General features: G+C 46.0%; 1 protein-coding gene across 1 annotated transcript in view; it reads left to right on the top strand.

Annotated features, from left to right (window-relative positions):
* Positions 1 to 19006, top strand: part of ctnnd2a (catenin (cadherin-associated protein), delta 2a) — a 396841-nt gene that overhangs the window by 31143 nt on the left and 346692 nt on the right. Inside the window, exon 2 of the mRNA XM_042298940.1 lies at positions 6436 to 6575. Within this exon, the coding sequence (XP_042154874.1) occupies positions 6441 to 6575 (135 nt within the window). The 5' untranslated portion in view covers positions 6436 to 6440. The remainder of the gene's footprint in view (positions 1 to 6435; positions 6576 to 19006) is intronic.

Below are 19006 nucleotides of genomic sequence, written 5' to 3'. Positions count from 1 at the left end.
CACAAGGCGAGACCCAATTGCAGACACAGGAGGCAGATGGTTGGAGTCTTACAATGTTTATTAATCCAAAAGCGAGGACAAGTGAAACAGATCAGGGCGTGACATCCATTTTTACATTCGGGATGTAACATATCATTTTTGAAAAATCAAGGGGTGTGAATACTTTCTGAAGGCACTGCAGCCACATAGACTACATGCATCTCTGCACTCAGAGACTCACTCACAGATACACTGTCCGGCTTTAAGCACTGCTCTTTAATCAGTGTTCCGTACTGGTAAAGGATTGAGACAAATCACCTAGCCGTATAAGCACTGATCTCCAATCAGTAGTATGCCCTTGTGTTATGGTAATCGGTGCTAGCATTAGCATGGAGTGGTTACTATAGGAAAGACAAGCCTAATCATATTGCAATCACAATACAAAAATGCCCTCTGAATTATGAAATGTGGGTGAAACTTGGCTTTAAGCACTGATTTGCAGTCAGCTGTCAGTGGTGATTAGGATACATCAGGCTTGGTTTAGCTCTGATTCTGAATCAGTCTGTAGTGATTAAGAGGACTTCAGCTGTGATCAGCTGTGTCAAGCCTCAGATGTTCATCATGGTAGCCAGGCTTAGATCTAACCATGCTTCTCATGCATGGATTCTCTTTGCTGACCAACCTCCAGACAGGATAAGTCTCAATGCGTGTGTGTCAGGGTTGTGCTCAATTCACAATAGAACTGAGACTGCTTCATAAATTCCAACTCAATTCTTGAATTTAAATTGAAGTAGTAAACAGGATACTGAATTGCAATTAGAATTAGAATGAATGGAAATGCATTCAAATGCATCTTCGATTCTATATAAAGTGTAGTCTATACAAATATCCATCTTGTACATAAAACATCAAACATGTTGTTATATACATTTATTTGTATTTGTATTTATTTTATTTAACCTTTATTTAACTAGGTGAGTCAGTTAAGAACAAATTCCTATTTACAATAACGGCCTACCAAAAGGCAAAAGGCCTCCTGCGGGGATGGGGGCCTGGGATTAACAATATGAATAAATTAAATACAAATATAGGACAAAACACACATCACAACAAGAGACAACACTACATAAAGAGAAACTTAAGACAACAATATAGCAAGGCAGCAACACATGACAACACAGCATGGTAGCAACACAACATGACAACACATGGTAGCAACACAACATGGATAGCAGCACAAAGCAGGGTACAGACATTATTGGGCACAGACATACACATACAATATTGATGAAACAATAGATTTTCAGGACAAACTCTTAAAATTAATGATCAAGGAAAACAAAACCTGTATATTGTAAGTTATTATCATTTAACATTTTAGCAATTTAGCAGACGCTCTTATCCAGAGAGACTTACAGGAGCAATTAGGGTTAAGTGTCTTGCTCAAGGGCACATTAACAGATTTTTCAGCAAGTCAGCTTGGGGAATCGAAACAGTGACCTTTTGGTTACTAGCTTAACGCTCATAACCGCTAGGCTACCTGCCTGATTTCATTAATCACTTACATTCTTTCAATATGTGGAAAATGTACATTTCCCAGAATGCACTAGTTAAACCTCAAGTTGACCCTAAAGACTTCAAAAATAATCCAAACAAATGAAATGATTGAGGGAAATATTATTGGCTATTTCAAAGCATTAAGTTTAAAAGATTATATGAATATTGTTTCCAGAGAAATGTTACACAGTGCCTCCAGAAAGCATTCAGACCCCTCGACTTTTTCCACGTTTTGTTAAGTTACAGCCTTACCCTAAAATGGATTTTAAAAATAAATAAACCTCATCAACCTAAACTCATGACCCCATAACGACCATAAAAAAAAAACAATTTAATACATTTTAAAATAAGTCTGTAACGTAACAAAAAGTGGAAAAAGTCAAGGGGTCTGAATAATTTCCGAAGGCACTGTATATTCTTTGGTATCTGGAAGTCTGACTTGTCAGATTCAATTAAACTCATATGTTCTATGACTGAGTGGAATTTCGTTGAATTGCACTGAATTAAATTCTATTTCCAGTCATTCAAATTCAAATGTGGCCAATCCAATTCGAATTTAATCTCATCAATTGAATGGGAGTCACTTCAAAAATTCTGAATTGAGCACAACCCTGGTGTGCATGTGTGTGCGTGCGTGTGTGTATGAGTGTACCATTTTTGCATGTGTGTGTGAGTGTGTATGTGCGCATATGTGTGCATACTGTAACTCTTATAGCCAAATTGCTGTTAAATATGAAGCCTTTCCAGAAGGAAATGAGCTAAAGTCATCATTGCTTTTCTGCATAAATACACAAGCAAGTCATGCATTATAACATTTAAAAAGCTTTTGGCTTTGAAATGTCTCTCCGTAATTGATAATTGAAATAGAAATTGGAGGTCTTTCCAAATCCTGAGGACTTTGGGAAATTCTTACAAACCCGGCCACTAGAGGGCACCAGTGAGCGCTATTACTATTAAGTAGGCTTTGCTAGGGTGTTGTGGTGGTGGTGGATGGGTGTAATCTGAAGGTTGTGTGTTCGATCCCAGTCATGGACACTGGTTTTAACCCTAACCCCAACCTTAACCATTCAGAATGAGTTCCTAAACTTAACCCTTAACAAAGAATTTTGACGTTTAGAGAAATGGAACGATACAGAGCAGCAGGAGCAACAAAAACACTGAAAATGTGACGTTTGGAGCAACTTCAAAATGTGACGTTTGGAGCAACTTCAAAATGTGACGTTTGGGGCAACTTCAAAATGTGACGTTTGGAGCAACTTCAAAATGTATCGTTTGGAGCAACTTCAAAATGTGACGTTTGGAGCAACTTCAAAATGTATCGTTTGGAGCAACTTCAAAATGTGACGTTTGGAGCAACTTCAAAATGTGTCGTTTGGAGCAACTTCAAAATGTGACGTTTGGAGCAACTTCAAAATGTGTCGTTTGGAGCAACTTCAAAATGTGTCGTTTGGAGCAACTTCAAAATATGACGTTTGGAGCAACTTCAAAATGTAACATTTGGAGAACGTGACTGAACATCTCCAAGAAGTTTGTTCAATATTAAATCATTGCTTGCTATGAGGATTAAATGAGATAACTGTGACAGATAATTGATGGGCGATGACATTGCCATTTACTGTAAGTTTAGTCTGTTGTTCATAGTTCATTATTAAGTCCTCTACCCAAGCAGAGGAAAGCTGCCACATTCACCAGCCCTTAATAAAGACTTGAGAAACACTACCTTCTGATCCCTTACGCCTCACCTGTCTCTCTGTCTGTCTGTCTGTCTGTCTGTCTGTCTGTCTGTCTGTCTGTCTGTCTGTCTGTCTGTCTGTCTGTCTGTCTGTCTGTCTGTCTGTCTGTCTGTCTGTCTGTCTGTCTGTCTGTCTGTCTGTTCTCCCCCTCTCTCTCTGTTGTTTTCTCTCTCTCTCTCTCTGTGTTGCTCTCTCTCTCTCTCTCTCTCTCTCTGTTGCTCTCTCTCTCTCTCTGTTGCTCTCTCTCTCTCTCTGTTGCTCTCTCTCTCTCTGTTGCTCTCTCTCTCTCTCTCTCTGTTGCTCTCTCTCTCTCTGTTGCTCTCTCTCTCTCTCTCTGTTGCTCTCTCTCTCTGTTGCTCTCTCTCTCTCTCTGTTGCTCTCTCTCTCTCTCTGTTGCTCTCTCTCTCTCTCTCTGTTGCTCTCTCTCTCTCTCTCTCTGTTGCTCTATCTCTCTCTCTCTGTTGCTCCTCTATCTCTCTCTCTCTCTGTTGCTCTCTCTCTCTCTCTCTCTCTCTCACTCTCTCTCTCTCTCTCTCTCTCTTATATCTGTAGATGTCAAGTTAAGGTCATATTCCTATGTATCTGTTGTGTAGATTATGCTGAGAAATCTATAGGCCTCAATTCCAATTCAGTGACTGGCATCATTACCTGATACTGAGTCAAAATGTCCCATTGATTTAGAACTAATGTCGATAGATTGGTTGTATTGCACACAGTATATTCAGACCTACATAACGGCTGTTGCAACAACTGAGGCAAACAGAGGGTGCTGTGTTTGTGTGTGAGACAGGTGACATAATGACTGCTATGTATATATGTGAAATTAACCTAAATGATTTTGTGTGTGCTTGTGTGTGTGTGTATGTCCCTGTCTCTCTGGCCCAGTAAAAGGACAGAGAGAGGAACCAGTCTTGCAGGGATCTCCCACTCCTGTCTGTTCTAGCACTGATGCTGTCTGGACACAGTTCCCACGGTGATGTGATTTGGCTACCATGGTGGAGCCAGGCACACAGCTGAAGGATAAACATGTTGAAGGACGAGAGAGACTTAGTTGGAGTTGGAGAGAGAGAGACATGTAACAGTTTTACCTCTTAAACCTGCCAGTGCCACCCTGCATACTGGGTGTCTGTGTCTGTGTGCGCAGTTTGTATGTATGTGTGTGTATGTGTACAGTATTGTACCAATTTGTGCAGAAGCAGATACTGTATGTTATCCGTGAATATCACGAAGCACCATCCATATTACTGAGAGAGAGAGAGGGGTAGAGAGAGGGGTAGAGAGAGAGATAGAGGGGTAGAGAGAGGGGAAGAGAGGGAGAGAGTGGCGTAGAGAGAGAGAGGGGTAGAGAGAGAGAGAGAGGGGTAGAGAGAGAGAGAGAGAGGGGTAGAGAGAGGGAGAGAGAGGGGTAGAGAGAGGGGAAGAGAGGGAGAGAGTGGCGTAGAGAGAGAGTGGGGTAGAGAGAGAGAGAGAGAGAGGGGTAGAGAGAGAGAGAGAGAGGGGTAGAGAGAGGGGAAGAGAGGGAGAGAGTGGCGTAGAAAGAGAGAGGGGTAGAGAGAGAGAGAGAGAGAGAGAGAGAGAGAGGGGTAGAGAGAGGGGTAGAGAGAGGGGTAGAGAGAGGGGAAGAGAGGGAGAGAAGGGTAGAGAGAGAGAGAGAGGGGTAGAGAGAGAGAGAGGGGTAGAGAGAGAGAGAGAGAGAGAGAGAGAGGGGTAGAGAGAGAGAGAGAGGGGTAGAGAGAGAGAGAGGGGTAGAGAGAGAGAGAGAGAGAGAGAGAGAGAGGGGTAGAGAGAGAGAGAGAGAGAGGGGTAGAGAGAGAGAGAGAGAGAGAGAGGGGGAGAGAGAGAGAGGGGTAGAGAGAGGGGAAGAGAGGGAGAGAGTGGCATAGAGAGAAAGAGAGGGGTAGAGAGAGAGAGAGAGGAGAGAGAGAGAGAGAGAGGGGTAGAGAGAGGGGAAGAGAGGGAGAGAGTGGCATAGAGAGAGAGAGAGGGGTAGAGAGAGAGTGGGTGTAGAGAGAGAGAGAGAGAGAGAGAGAGAGGGGTAGAGAGAGAGAGAGAGAGAGAGGGGGTAGAGAGGGGAAGAGAGGGAGAGAGTGATGTAGAGAGAGAGAGAGGGGTAGAGAGAGAGAGGTAGAGAGAGAGAGAGGGGTAGAGAGAGAGAGGGGAAGAGAGAGGGGAAGAGAGGGAGAGAGTGGTAGAGAGAGAGAGAGAGAGGGGTAGAGAGAGAGAGAGAGAGAGAGAGAGGGTAGAGAGAGAGAGAGAGAGAGGGGTAGAGAGAGAGAGAGAAAGTTTGATTAATTTGACTGTACTTGTCTGAGTGAGAGGCTAGGAGAGGAGTCACAAAAAAATCTATGGCCTGGGAAATGGAAGTCTCTGTGTGTGTCTGCGTGTGTGTGTTTTTCTTCAGTTCTTTGATGGTAATGTCCTGGTAATCTAGAAGGGGGAGAAAGAGGGAGGGAGAGAGCGGGACACAAACAGGCACACACACACAGGTACCTCTTAAAAGGTTTACCACTTGAACGTGCCAGTGCCAGCCTGCAGATTGGCAGTTAGCACTTTCAGAGCGCCTGGCGACATTCAATAGCGAGACCCTTGTACAAAGGCGTTGCACAGAATTAGCAGTGAGTTCTCTCTCTCACTCGCTCATCACTTTCACTCTCTCATCGCTCTCGTTCTGTCTCTCTCTCTTTCTCTCTCAGGATAGGCTGACAGACTGCTCACACTGCAGGTTATATAATCCAGCTAACACTCTGAAGTGTGAGCGAGGGAGCTCCAGCAACATTGGAAAGGCCAGTATAATCTGACATGATTTGATTTCACTGCCTAAACCCTCAGAATCTCTAATTATCCCCTAGCGTCTACCTTTCATGAAGTCTGCAAGGCCCTACCATGTTGGATGTTTGATATTAAAACAGTGTTTTTCTACTAATGTTCCTATTATGTGATGTTTGTATAGACACGATGATATCATTGCTCTTGTGTAGGAGGTATTCTACCTGTATTACTATTTAAGGATAATAATATTGTTTATAGGAGGCATTTCAGGTAACACATTTATTACCATGTAGTGAAAATGATATTGTCACTGTATAATGATATTATTATTGCTCTGTAGCAGGTACACTGTGTGATGTTTGTATAATATGTAACGTGATGTTGATGTCGTCTATAGGAGGTATGCCTGTGCCAGACCAGCCATCAGAGCAGGAGAAGGCAGCCAGTCTGCTGAGTCCAGGTCTACCGTCATCTAACGGAGATGGATCAGACGGGACGGAGACCACCTCCGCTATCCTGGCCTCCGTCAAAGAACAGGTAGGCCTGACTCTCTCTCTGTGTGTGTGTGTGTGCGCATTATTTGTGTCAATATCAGTTGTCAGCATGGGACTTAAACACACTCTAAGTTTATTTAATCAAAAACACACATCTTAACTACAAACTGATTTGCAGTAGAACCTGACACTGAAGCAAGATGAGTATTCTAGTCCTATGCAGTGAGTTCAGTGTTTTAGAAGTCAAGGATGAGTGCTTGGCAGGGGAATCAGGAGGTAATGGGGAGACATTATGTAGATTATGAGAGGAGAGCTGCAGCCAAGTAGACAGCATTGAATAAGACATTAAAACAAACCACCCCAACCACTCAACAGGGAACCTTCTATCTAGATACATTATTGAAAAGAGACACGGAAAAGTGTCTGTCTCTGTGTGTGTATACAGTGACACAGTTGTGTGTGTGTATATATATATGTACAAAACTTTAACAACACCTGCTCTTTCCATGACATAGACTGACCAGGTGAATCCAGGGGAACGATATGATCCCTCATTGATGTCATTTAAATCCACTTCAATCAGTGTAGATGAAGGGGAGGAGACAGGTTAAAGAAGGATTTTTAAGCCTTGAGACAATTGAGACATGGATTGTGTGTGTGCCATTCAGAGGGTGAATGGACAAGACAACAGATTTAACTACCTTTGAACAGGGTATGGTAGTAGGTGCCAGAGGCAACGGTGTGTGTCAAGAACTGCAACGCTGCTGTTTCTTTCACTCTCAAATGTTTCCAAAGGACATCCAGACAACTTGACACAACTATGGGAAGCATTTGTCACGTTCGCTAGAGTAAATGTCGGACCAATGCGCAGTGGATGTTGAGTTCCACATTATTTCATATAAAGTGAAACTAGACAAAAACAAATAAACAATAAACTAACAACGAACCGTGACAACAGAGATGCTACGTGCACTAACTCAAAACAATATCCCATAAATACAGGTGGAAAAAACAGCTACTTAAATATGATCCCCAAATAGAGACAACGATTACCAGCTGCCTCCCTGACCTACTCTACCATAGAAAATAAGGACTCTCTATGGTCAGGACAGTACCCCCCCCCCCCTCCAAAGGTGCGGACTCCGGCCGCAAAACCTGAAACCAAAAGGGTTTGCAGTAAAGTCTCTGTGTGGGGGGACGACAGTCCTGACCATAGAGAGTCATTATTTTCTATGGTAGAGTAGGTCAGGACGTACCAGACTGGGGAGGCGCACTGGAGGCCTGATGCGTGAGGCCGGTACAGGTGACACCGACTGGTGACACGCACTTCAGGGCGAGTGCGGGGAGAAGAAAAAGGACATACTGGACTGGGGAGGTGCACTGGAGGCCTGATGCGTGGGGCCGGTACAGGTGACACCGGACTGATGATACTCAAATAAGGGCGAGTACGGGGAGAAGAAACAGTCCTGACCATAGAGAGTCCTTAATTTCTATGGTAGAGTAGGTCAGGACGTACCAGACTGGGGAGGCGCACCGGAGGCCTGATGCGTGAGGCCGGTACAGGTGACACCGGACTGGTGACACGCACTTAAGGGCGAGTGCGGGGAGAAGAAACAGGACGTACTGCGCTGTGAAGGCGCACCGGAGACCTGGTGCGTATAGCCTGCATCAATGGTACCTGTTCGATGACACACCTCGCACGGCAAGTGCGAGGAGCTACCACAGGACGCACTGGGCTGTGGAGGCGCACTGGAGACCTCGTGCATAGAGCCGGCACAAATTGTACTGGAATGATGACACACTTCGCATGGCGAGTGCGAGGAGCTAGCATAGGACGTACTGGGCTGTGGAGGCGTACATCTGGGTGAGTGCGAGGAGCAGGCACAGGACGTACCGGACTGGGGAGGCGCGCTGGAGGCCTGATGCGTGGAACCGGCACAGATTGCATCGGACTGCTAACACGCTCCTCCAAACGCCTGCATTGCTGCATACTCCTCGCCAACTCCATTCTCTGGTATCCCTCCTCGCACTGTGCAATTGACTCCCAGGCGGGTTCTGGCACTCTCCCTGGGTCGACCGACCACCTCTCTACCTCCTCCCATTTTGTCACTGGTTCACACCTCGGCCTCGCCGACCACCCCATGTGCCTCCCCCCAAAAAATATTTTGTGGCTGTCTTTTGGGCTTTCCTTGTGGCCGCAAACCCCGTCGTCGTCGCTGTTCTCCCTTCTCTCCTTGTGTCTCCCGCCATGGGAGACGATCCTGTCCTGCCTGGATTTCTTCCCAAGTCCAGGATCCCTTCCCGTCCAGAATCTCCTCCTCCCATGTTACCCTCTCCTCCTGGGCACGCTGCTTGGTCCTGTTTTGCTGGGATATTCTGTCACGTTCGCTAGAATAAATGTCGGACCAAGGCGCAGCGGATGTTGAGTTCCACATTATTTAATAGAAAGTGAAACTAAGCAAAGACAAAAACAAATAAACTATAAACTAACAACGAACCGCGACAACAGAGATGCTACGTGCATAAACACAGATGGAAAAAACAGCTACTTAAATATGATCCCCAATTAGAGACAACAATTACCAGCTGCCTTTAATTGGGAATCATACACAATCACCAACATAGAAAAACAAACCTAGAACCCCACATAGAAATAAGAAACTAGACTAACCCCCCCCAATCAAATCGAATCAAATCAAATTTATTTATATAGCCCTTCTTACATCAGCTGATATGTCAAAGTGCTGTACAGAAACCCAGCCTAAAACCCCAAACAGCAAGCAATGCACGTGTAGAAGCACGGTGGCTAGGAAAAACTCCCTAGAAAGACCAAAACCTAGGAAGAAACCTAGAGAGGAACCAGGTTATGAGGGGTGGCCAGTCCTCTTCTGGCTGTGCCGGGTGGAGATCATAACAGAACATGGCCAAGATGTTCAAATGTTCATAAATGACCAGCATGGTGAAATAATAGTAGTCACAGTAGTTGTCGAGGGTGCAGCAAGTCAGCAGCTCAGGAGTAAATGTCAGTTGGCTTTTCATAGCCGATCATTGAGAGTATCTCTACCGCTCCTGCTGTCTCTAGAGAGTTGAAAACAGCAGGTCTGGGACAGGTAGCACGTCCGGTGAACAGGTCAGGGTTCCATAGCCGCAGGCAGAACAGTTGAAACTGGAGCAGCAGCACGGCCAGGTGGACTGGGGACAGCAAGGAGTCATCATGCCAGGTAGTCCCGAGGCATGGTCCTAGGGCTCAGGTCCTCCGAGAGAGAGAAAGAAAGAGAGAAAGAGAGAATTAGAGAGAGCATACTTAAATTCACACAGGACACCGGATAGGAGAAGTACTCCAGATATAACAAACTGACCCTAGCCCCCCGACACATAAACTACTGCAGCATAAATACTGGAGGCTGAGACAGGAGGGGTCAGGAGACACTGTGGCCCCATCCGATGATACCCCCAGACAGGGCCAAACAGGAAGGATATAACCCCACCAACTTTGCCAAAGCACAGCCACCACACCGTTAGAGGGATATCTTCAACCACCAACTTACCATCCTGAGACAAGGCCGACTATAGCCCACAAAGATCTCCGCCACGGCAAACCCAAGGGGGGCGCCAACCCAGACAGGAAGATCACGTCAGTGACTCAACCCACTCAAGTGACGCACCCCTCCTAGGGACGGCATGAAAGAGCACCAGTAAGCCAGTGACTCAGCCCCTGTAATAGGGTTAGAGGCAATCACGCCCTGACCTACTCTACTATAGAAAATAAGGATTCTCTATGGTCAGGACGTGACAGCATTGGAGTAAACATGGGCCAGCATCCCTGTGGAACGCTTACGAAACCTTGTAGAGTCCAACTCAATATTAGGAGGCATTCTTAATGTTTTGCACACTCAGTGTATGTGTGTGTTTACAGTATTGTACTAGTTTGTGCAGAAATGGAGAGAGAGATAGTTAATATCAATGGCTTGAGAAATGGAAGCATCTGTGTGTGTGCTTGCACACCTGTGTGTGTTGTAGTCAGTATACACTACTTGATCAGAAGTCTGCTCGTCGAGCATCTCATTCAAAACACATGGGCATTAATATGGAGTTGTTCCCCCCTTTGCTGCTATAACAGCCTCCACTCTTCTGGGAAGGCTTTCCACTAGCTGTTGGAACATTACTGCAGGGTCTTGCTTCCCATTCAGCCACAAGAGCATTAGTGAGGTCAGGCATTGATGTTGGGCGATCAGGCCTGGCTCGCAATCGGTGTTCGAAAGGGGTTTACTGAGGTTGAGGTCTGTGCCAGACAAGTTCTTCCAAATCGATCTCGGCAAACCATTTCTGTATGGACCTCGCTTTGTGCACAGGGACATTGTCATGCTGAAACTGGAAAGGACCTTCCCCAAACTGTTGCCACAAAGTTGGAAGCACATAATTGTCTAGAATGTCGTTATATGCTGTAGCATTAAGATTTCCCTTCACTGGAACTAAGGAGCCTAGCCCGAAGCATGAAGAACAGCCCCAGACCATTATTCCTCCTCCACCAAACTTTACAGTTGGCACTACGCATTCTGGCAGGTAGCTATCTCCTGGCATCCGCCAAACCCATATTCGTCCGTCAGACTGCCAGATAGCGAAGCGTGAATCCACTCATTTGAAGGGGTGTCCACATACTTTTGTTGATGTAGTGTATCTCCCCTCACAATCCATTGAAAGTCAAATATTCCTCTGCCTCCACAATCTAAAGGGATTCTTTCAGATAACACATTCCGTTGAGACCCATTGATTGAATTGGGAGAGGTTTATGGGCATTGAACAGCGGTTCGTCTGATGGAATGTGGATTCACCTTGGATCACGGGCCGTCACAAGGACATTACCAAATCCTTTCACATTTGTAAAAATGTTTTATTTGTCGGACATTTTAATTTTCCTCATATGTAGCCTATAGGTCAAGGACGAACTGAATTGGAAATGTTGTGTTCATGAAAAGACAGAGCGAAGGAGAGGTTAGAGAGTGTGTGTGTGTGTAGGGGGAGATCAATGTATGTATGATGTTGTGATCAAAGACAGATCAGATCTAAACACAGACACACACACTGCTCTTTCCTCTGTGTGTGTGTGTGTGTGTGTGTGTGTGTGTGTGTGTGTGTGTGTGTCTTCAGCTCTTTGGTGGTAATGTCCTGGTAACCTTGCAGGCGCAGTCCCTCTGTGACCATCCGACATGCTAAACACATGGCTATCACCGAGGTGACCAATCCAGAGAGAGGACACACCTGGCTGTTAGCTTCTGTTCGCAGGGAGGTGTGTTTGTGTGCAACCCCCTTCCCCACACAACATACCTTGTCCACTTATTATTGTTGAGGTGACCAGCTGTGTGTTCTGAGTGTCAGACAACCAATTATACAGCTTGCTATTATATACAGTAATTATACCCACTGGAACACCCTACTCCCACTCCCTTTCTCTGTCTCAGCCCCACCAACTCTCTCTGTCTCAGCCCCACCCACTCTCTCTGTCTCAGCCCCACCCACTCTCTCTCTCAGCCCCACCCACTCTCTCTGTCTCAGCCCCACCCACTCTCTCTGTCTCAGCCCCACCCACTCTCTCTGTCTCAGCCCCACCCACTCTCTCTGTCTCAGCCCCACCCACTCTCTCTCTCAGCCCCACCAACTCTCTCTGTCTCAGCCCCACCCACTCTCTCTGTCTCAGCCCCACCAACTCTCTCTGTCTCAGCCCCACCCACTCTCTCTGTCTCAGCCCCACCCACTCTTTCTGTCTCAGCCCCACCCACTCTCTCTGTCTCAGCCCCACCCACTCTCTCTGTCTCAGCCCCACCCTCTCTCTCTGTCTCAGCCCCACCCACTCTCTCTGTCTCAGCCCCACCCACTCTCTCTGTCTCAGCCCCACCCACTCTCTCTGTCTCAGCCCCACCCTCTCTCTCTGTCTCAGCCCCACCAACTCTCTCTGTCTCAGCCCCACCCACTCTCTCTGTCTCAGCCCCACCAACTCTCTCTGTCTCAGCCCCACCCACTCTCTCTGTCTCAGCCCCACCCACTCTTTCTGTCTCAGCCCCACCCACTCTCTCTGTCTCAGCCCCACCCACTCTCTCTGTCTCAGCCCCACCCTCTCTCTCTGTCTCAGCCCCACCCACTCTCTCTGTCTCAGCCCCACCCACTCTCTCTGTCTCAGCCCCACCCACTCTCTCTGTCTCAGCCCCACCCACTCTGTCTCAGCCCCACCCACTCTCTCTGTCTCAGCCCCACCAACTCTCTCTGTCTCAGCCCCACCCACTCTCTCTGTCTCAGCCCCACCCTCTCTCTCTGTCTCAGCCCCACCAACTCTCTCTGTCTCAGCCCCACCCACTCTCTCTGTCTCAGCCCCACCCTCTCTCTCTGTCTCAGCCCCACCCACTCTCTCTGTCTCAGCCCCACCCACTCTCTCTGTCTCAGCCCCACCCACTCTCTCTGTCTCAGCCCCACCCACTCTCTCTGTCTCAGCCCCACCCACTCACTCTCTCTCAGCCCCACCCACTCTCTCTGTCTCAGCCCCACCCACTCACTCTCTCTCAGCCCCACCCACTCTCTCTGTCTCAGCCCCACCCACTCTCTCTGTCTCAGCCCCACCCACCCACTCACTCTCTCTCAGCCCCACCCACTCTCTCTGTCTCAGCCCCACCCACTCTCTCTCAGCCCCACCCACTCTCTCTGTCTCAGCCCCACCCACTCTCTCTGTCTCAGCCCCACCAACTCTCTCTGTCTCAGCCCCACCCACTCTCTCTCAGCCCCACCCACTCTCTCTGTCTCAGCCCCACCCACTCTCTCTGTCTCAGCCCCACCCACTCACTCTCTCTCAGCCCCACCCACTCTCTCTGTCTCAGCCCCACCCACTCTCTCTGTCTCAGCCCCACCCACTCTCTCTCAGCCCCACCCACTCTCTCTGTCTCAGCCCCACCCACTCTCTCTCAGCCCCACCCACTCTCTCTGTCTCAGCCCCACCAACTCTCTCTGTCTCAGCCCCACCAACTCTCTCTGTCTCAGCCCAGCCCCACCCACTCTCTCTGTCTCAGCCCCACCCACTCTCTCTGTCTCAGCCCCACCAACTCTCTCTGTCTCAGCCCCACCCACTCTCTCTCAGCCCCACCCACTCTCTCTGTCTCAGCCCCACCCACTCTCTCTGTCTCAGCCCCACCCACTCTCTCTGTCTCAGCCCCACCAACTCTCTCTGTCTCAGCCCCACCCACTCTCTCTGTCTCAGCCCCACCCACCCACTCACTCTTTCTCAGCCCCACCAACTCTCTCTGTCTCAGCCCCACCCACTCTCTCTCTCAGCCCCACCCACTCTCTCTGTCTCAGCCCCACCCACCCCTTTACCTCCTTACAGTGCTCCTTGCCGTGAATCTTTCTGTGAATTATTATTCACCTTTCCCTTCTCTGTTCACAATGCTAACTTGCTACCTGTGATTTCCTCTTTAGGGGCATTTTCACGTCATACATTACCACAGAGCCAGTGGGTCACGTCGGTTCAGACTGTGCTTTTATAGAAAAAAATCATAATATATTTAATATGCCATTTAGCAGATGCTTTTTTCCAAAGCGACTTAATGGGTGGCCCCAGCGGGAATCGAACCCATGATGACTCTACATCTGATCTTATGTGTGTCTGTCTGTGAAGAGGCTGGTTCACGTTGCCATGCTTCCTACCACAGCACTTACTGTAGGGGCCACGTCCACATTCACCAAATTGAAAAATGTATTTTAAATGATTTCAAGTCTAATTTTTCCCTTGCAAATACGTATGGCATTGACAGTGATGGATGGCTAATCTCTCTGCGCCTCTTCATGGCTGTAGTCTATATTATATTATAGACTAATACAGTTGAAACAAATGAGTGGAGCTGTTGCTATCAAACGTGAAGTCATCAGGGACCCGACGGAGGCTCAATATTAATTACTGCTGAGGATTAATTCATGTGACATTGTCGTCTTCGTTCGCTCCAATCTACAGTATAATTGTATGAGATGATCACCTCGATGAGTTCAAACGAGACAGACCGGGAAGTCAAATTAAATGTTAAAATACTGTGATTAGAAATGAGCTATTCACAAATTGCGGGTCGCTTTGCCACGAAACAATTTATAATTGCAGACTAGCGCTGTCAATGTCAAATTCAAACTCTTTTGATGCACTGTTTTGAAATTTAAAATGTTGTTCTCTTTTCCAGAAATTCGAGTTAGAATCTAGCTATATGCTTAGAATATGTGTACAATGCCAATTTGTATCAATATCCAGAGATGTTCTATTTCTGGGTTTATTGTAGTCTCTGGATATTTATAGAAATGGGCATTGTACACGTATTCTAAACATAAAGCTAGATTCTAACTCAGATTTTGGAAAAGAGAGCAAAACTTGACACAACTGTGGAAAGAATTGGAGTCAACATTGGAAGCATTGGAGTCAATGGGCCAGAATCCCTGTGGAACGCTTTCGACACCTTGTAGAGTCCATGCCCTGATGAATTGAGGCTGTTCTGAGGGCAAAAGATCAGCAAAAAAGACTGTATAAAATAAATAATACAAATACTGAGGTATATTGCATGCTCAAAATTCTATTATTTTGTACTAATACAATAAACTTTTGCGTATTTCTATAATTGATTTTATACATCTTTATTTTTGCTCATCTTTATCAAAGGTGCCAATTCACTCCAATTGGCTCGTAGAGAGAGAATATCAGAATTACCTTTATTCACCAAGTACATTTACACATACTCAGAATTTTACTTGGTGGTATGGTGCTGCTAGTGATAGACAACATTTAACGTTAGAGACGACAGAACAAAGTTCCCACACATTATATACAACTAGGTAGAGTGATCATAGAGCTATAAGAGAATTAGCAGATATACAAATATACAGTGAGTATACGGTTGATATACAGTGAGTATAAGGTTGATATACAGTGGGTATGCGGTTGATATACAGTGGGTATACGGTTGATGTACAGTGGGTATACGGTTGATGTACAGTGGGTATACGGTTGATGTACAGTGGGTATACGGTTGATATACAGTGGGTATATGGTTGATGTACAGTGGGTATACGGTTGATATACAGTGGGTATATGGTTGATATACAGTGGGTATGCGGGATAGACAGTATACAGTGGGTTACGGTTGATATACAGTGGGTATACGGTTGATATACAGTGGGTATACAGTTGATATACAGTGGGTATACGGTTGATATACAGTGGGTATACGGTTGATATACAGTGGGGGTTGATATACAGTGGGTATACGGTTGATGTACAGTGGGTTGATATACAGTGGGTGGTTGTATACAGTAGGTATACGGTTGATATACAGTGGGTATACGGTTGATGTACAGTGGGTATACGGTTGATATCCAGTGGGTATACGGTTGTACAGTGGGTATACGGTTGATATACAGTGGGTATACGGTTGATATATACGGTTGATATACAGTGGGTATACGGTTGATGTACAGTGGGTATACGGTTGATATACAGTGGGTATGGTTGATATGCGGTTACAGTGGGGTTGATATACAGTGGGTATGCGGTTGATATACAGTGGGTATACAGTGGGTTGATATACAGTGGGTATGCGGTTGATATACAGTGGGTATACAGCGGTTGATATACAGTGGGTATACGGTTGATATACAGTGGGTATGCGGTTGATATACAGTGGGTATACGGTTGATATACAGTGGGTATACGGTTGATATACAGTGGGTATGCGGTTGATATACAGTGGGTATACGGTTGATATACAGTGGGTATACGGTTGATGTACAGTGTAAAAATGTAATGCAGTATAGTGCAGTTATTTAGAGTACAGTTCAGAGATGGCTTGATGCAGTGTGCCACATATAGTGTATAGTCCTTTAGTCTCTATGGGCCAGATGGCCGGTTGGTGAGGGCCACATCCCGGGGAAAGAAACTTTTCAGGTGGTGGGAGGTTTTGGTCATGAGTGACATGAACCACCTGCAAGAAGTTCATTTTTGGAGGAGGTGGTGCGAGGGGTTGACAATGATCTTTCTTGCCTTGGAGTCTTGCAGTACATGGATAAGGGCAGGTGGCAGGCGATGACCCTCTCTGCAGACCGGACAATGCTTTGCCGTTGCAGCGGGCAGACACAGACCCAAACCGGACTGTGATGAAGGATGTGAGGACAGACTCAACGATTGATGCGTAAAACTTTTGAGTTTTTTCAGCTGCCGCAAGTAGTACATCCACTGGTCTGCCTTCTTGGTGACCTCTGTGATGCTGTCCTCCCACTTGAGGTTGTTGGAGATGATGGTCCTCAGGGATTTGAATGATTTAGCCATGCTAACAGCTGAGCCGTCAATCTAGAGGGGTAGAGATGGTGGAGGGGCGTTTTCTGAAGTCAACCACCATTTCGATGGTTTTGTCTGTGTTGACTGCACCAGGCCACTAGTCGGTCGACCTCTCCACGGTACATTGCTGTCGGTGATGAGACCGACCAGAGTGGTTTAATCTTTAAACTTGAGTGTGCGTTGTTGGAGGTGCATTCATTGGGTGTAGAGTAGAGGTGAGTGCACACATCCTTGAGGCGCTCCGGTGCTGAGGGATAATAATCGTATGGAGATTTCCAGTTAGATAACATCAGAGCAATGAATAATGTACAGTTCCGCATCGAGGGAATATGTGTGTGTGTGAGTGAGTGTGTGTGTGCTTGTGTGTGTGCGTGTTTTTAAAGTTTATTTCTATGTGGTTATTTGTTCATAGTTTGTGATCCAAAGAGTACAGTATGTAGCATATGGAAGCACCAGTGGTGAAGTAATCATGATTATAATAGATTTTAGTTAGAACGGTGCTTCTGATAGCGCTCAGATTGCTTTATGTTTTATGGCAGAACTCATCTAGTTTTATAGTACAGATGTATCCAATAGGGCTCAGTGGACTATGGTTGTGTGATGAGGAACCTGAGACCTAAAGACTTGTAATTGTCTCCCACAACCAATGCTTAGACTGAAGCTCAGTGGGATAATTCAATTTTGAGGCACACGGATTAATTGTTGTGGTCCTCGACTTTGTAATTACTATAGTGGGTAGACTTTCTTGTGCTCTCTACATAGAAATCAGTGTCCCAGTCATCCAGCGCTTAACTGCACTTTATAATCAGCAGAAAACAAACTTTGCTGCTCTGAAATATTGTTTTAATACCCAGACCTCAATAAGATGATTGATTTATAGGTTGTTTATTCTATATGGTTCCTCCTTCTCAAATATCATTGACCCTGTTTTAGGGGAGACGTGATTTGTGTGTGTGTGTGTGTGTGAGTGTGTGTGTGAGTTTGTGTATATCTCTCTCCTGTTCTCACCCCTCTCTTTCTCGCTCTCTCTCTCTCTCTTTCTGTCTCTCTCTGTCCCTCTCTCTCACACCCTCACCCTCTCTCACTCCCTCACCCATTCCCTCTCAATCCCTCCCCCTCCCAATCCCTCTCTCACCCTCAATCTCTCCATCTCTCTCTCCTATCTCTCTCTCTATCGATGTTCTGTCTGTGTAATGCCAGTTGTGACAGGCTTGATTTGCAGTTTGGTTAAATTAACGCCTTCTCAGGGTCAGGACGGGAGGAGAGAAATTCAAATCTCCTTTTCCTTGTCACAGCAGCAGTCCGATATGGAGGGGGTGAAAGCTTCTCTCTGCTGGCTGCTTGTCAGGCTGTCTGCTACCAAGTTTACTTTTCTAACGTTGTGACAGTTTAAAGTCATGTGAATGAATTGGAAAGGCCACATATAAAATAACAATATCAGATCTCTCCCATTCATGTGATGTAAAATCACCTCAACATTATAGACCACTTTTGGAGGAGTTATTATAGACCACTTTTGGAGGTGTAATTGTAGACCACTTTAGGAGGTGTTATTATAGACCACTTTAGGAGGTGTTATTATAGACCACTTTTGGAGGAGTTATTATAGACCACTTTAGGAGGTGTTATTATAGACCACTTTTGGAGGAGTTATTATAGACCACTTTTGGAGGTGTCATTGTAGACCACTTTTGGAGGTGTTATTATAGACCACTTTTGATTTGGAAGTAATCGACCACTTTACTGTAACCGTATGATAGCGTGATACTGTAGTATAAGCAGATTAAATGAAGCGGTGTTGCTTTCATGAGGTTTTATTCATTCAATACATCCAAGCTTTGATCGTCAGGAACAGTGTCCTTTCCTTGTCTTTAGAAGCTGAATTCTCTGTCCTTGCCCTCTCTGTCCTTCACCATCCACTCTCTGTGCTAATTTCTGATTACTCAGCTTGGAAGCAGATATTTCAAACATTCATAATACCCGCCTGTGTGTGTGTGTGAATTTTAGCGTGTGTGTGTATTTTTGTGTGTGTGTGAGTGTGTGTGTCAGTGTCTGCTAGTTGACCCCTGTATACAGTGTAATCCTGGACACGGCCATTTGGGGGAAATCTATGAACGCTGCCAGTA

The sequence above is a fragment of the Oncorhynchus tshawytscha genome, linkage group LG16 (assembly GCF_018296145.1).
Source record: "Oncorhynchus tshawytscha isolate Ot180627B linkage group LG16, Otsh_v2.0, whole genome shotgun sequence".
Lineage (NCBI taxonomy): Eukaryota > Metazoa > Chordata > Actinopteri > Salmoniformes > Salmonidae > Oncorhynchus > Oncorhynchus tshawytscha.
Note: the sequence above shows the minus strand (reverse complement) of the source record. Positions and strands in the feature narration are given on the sequence as shown.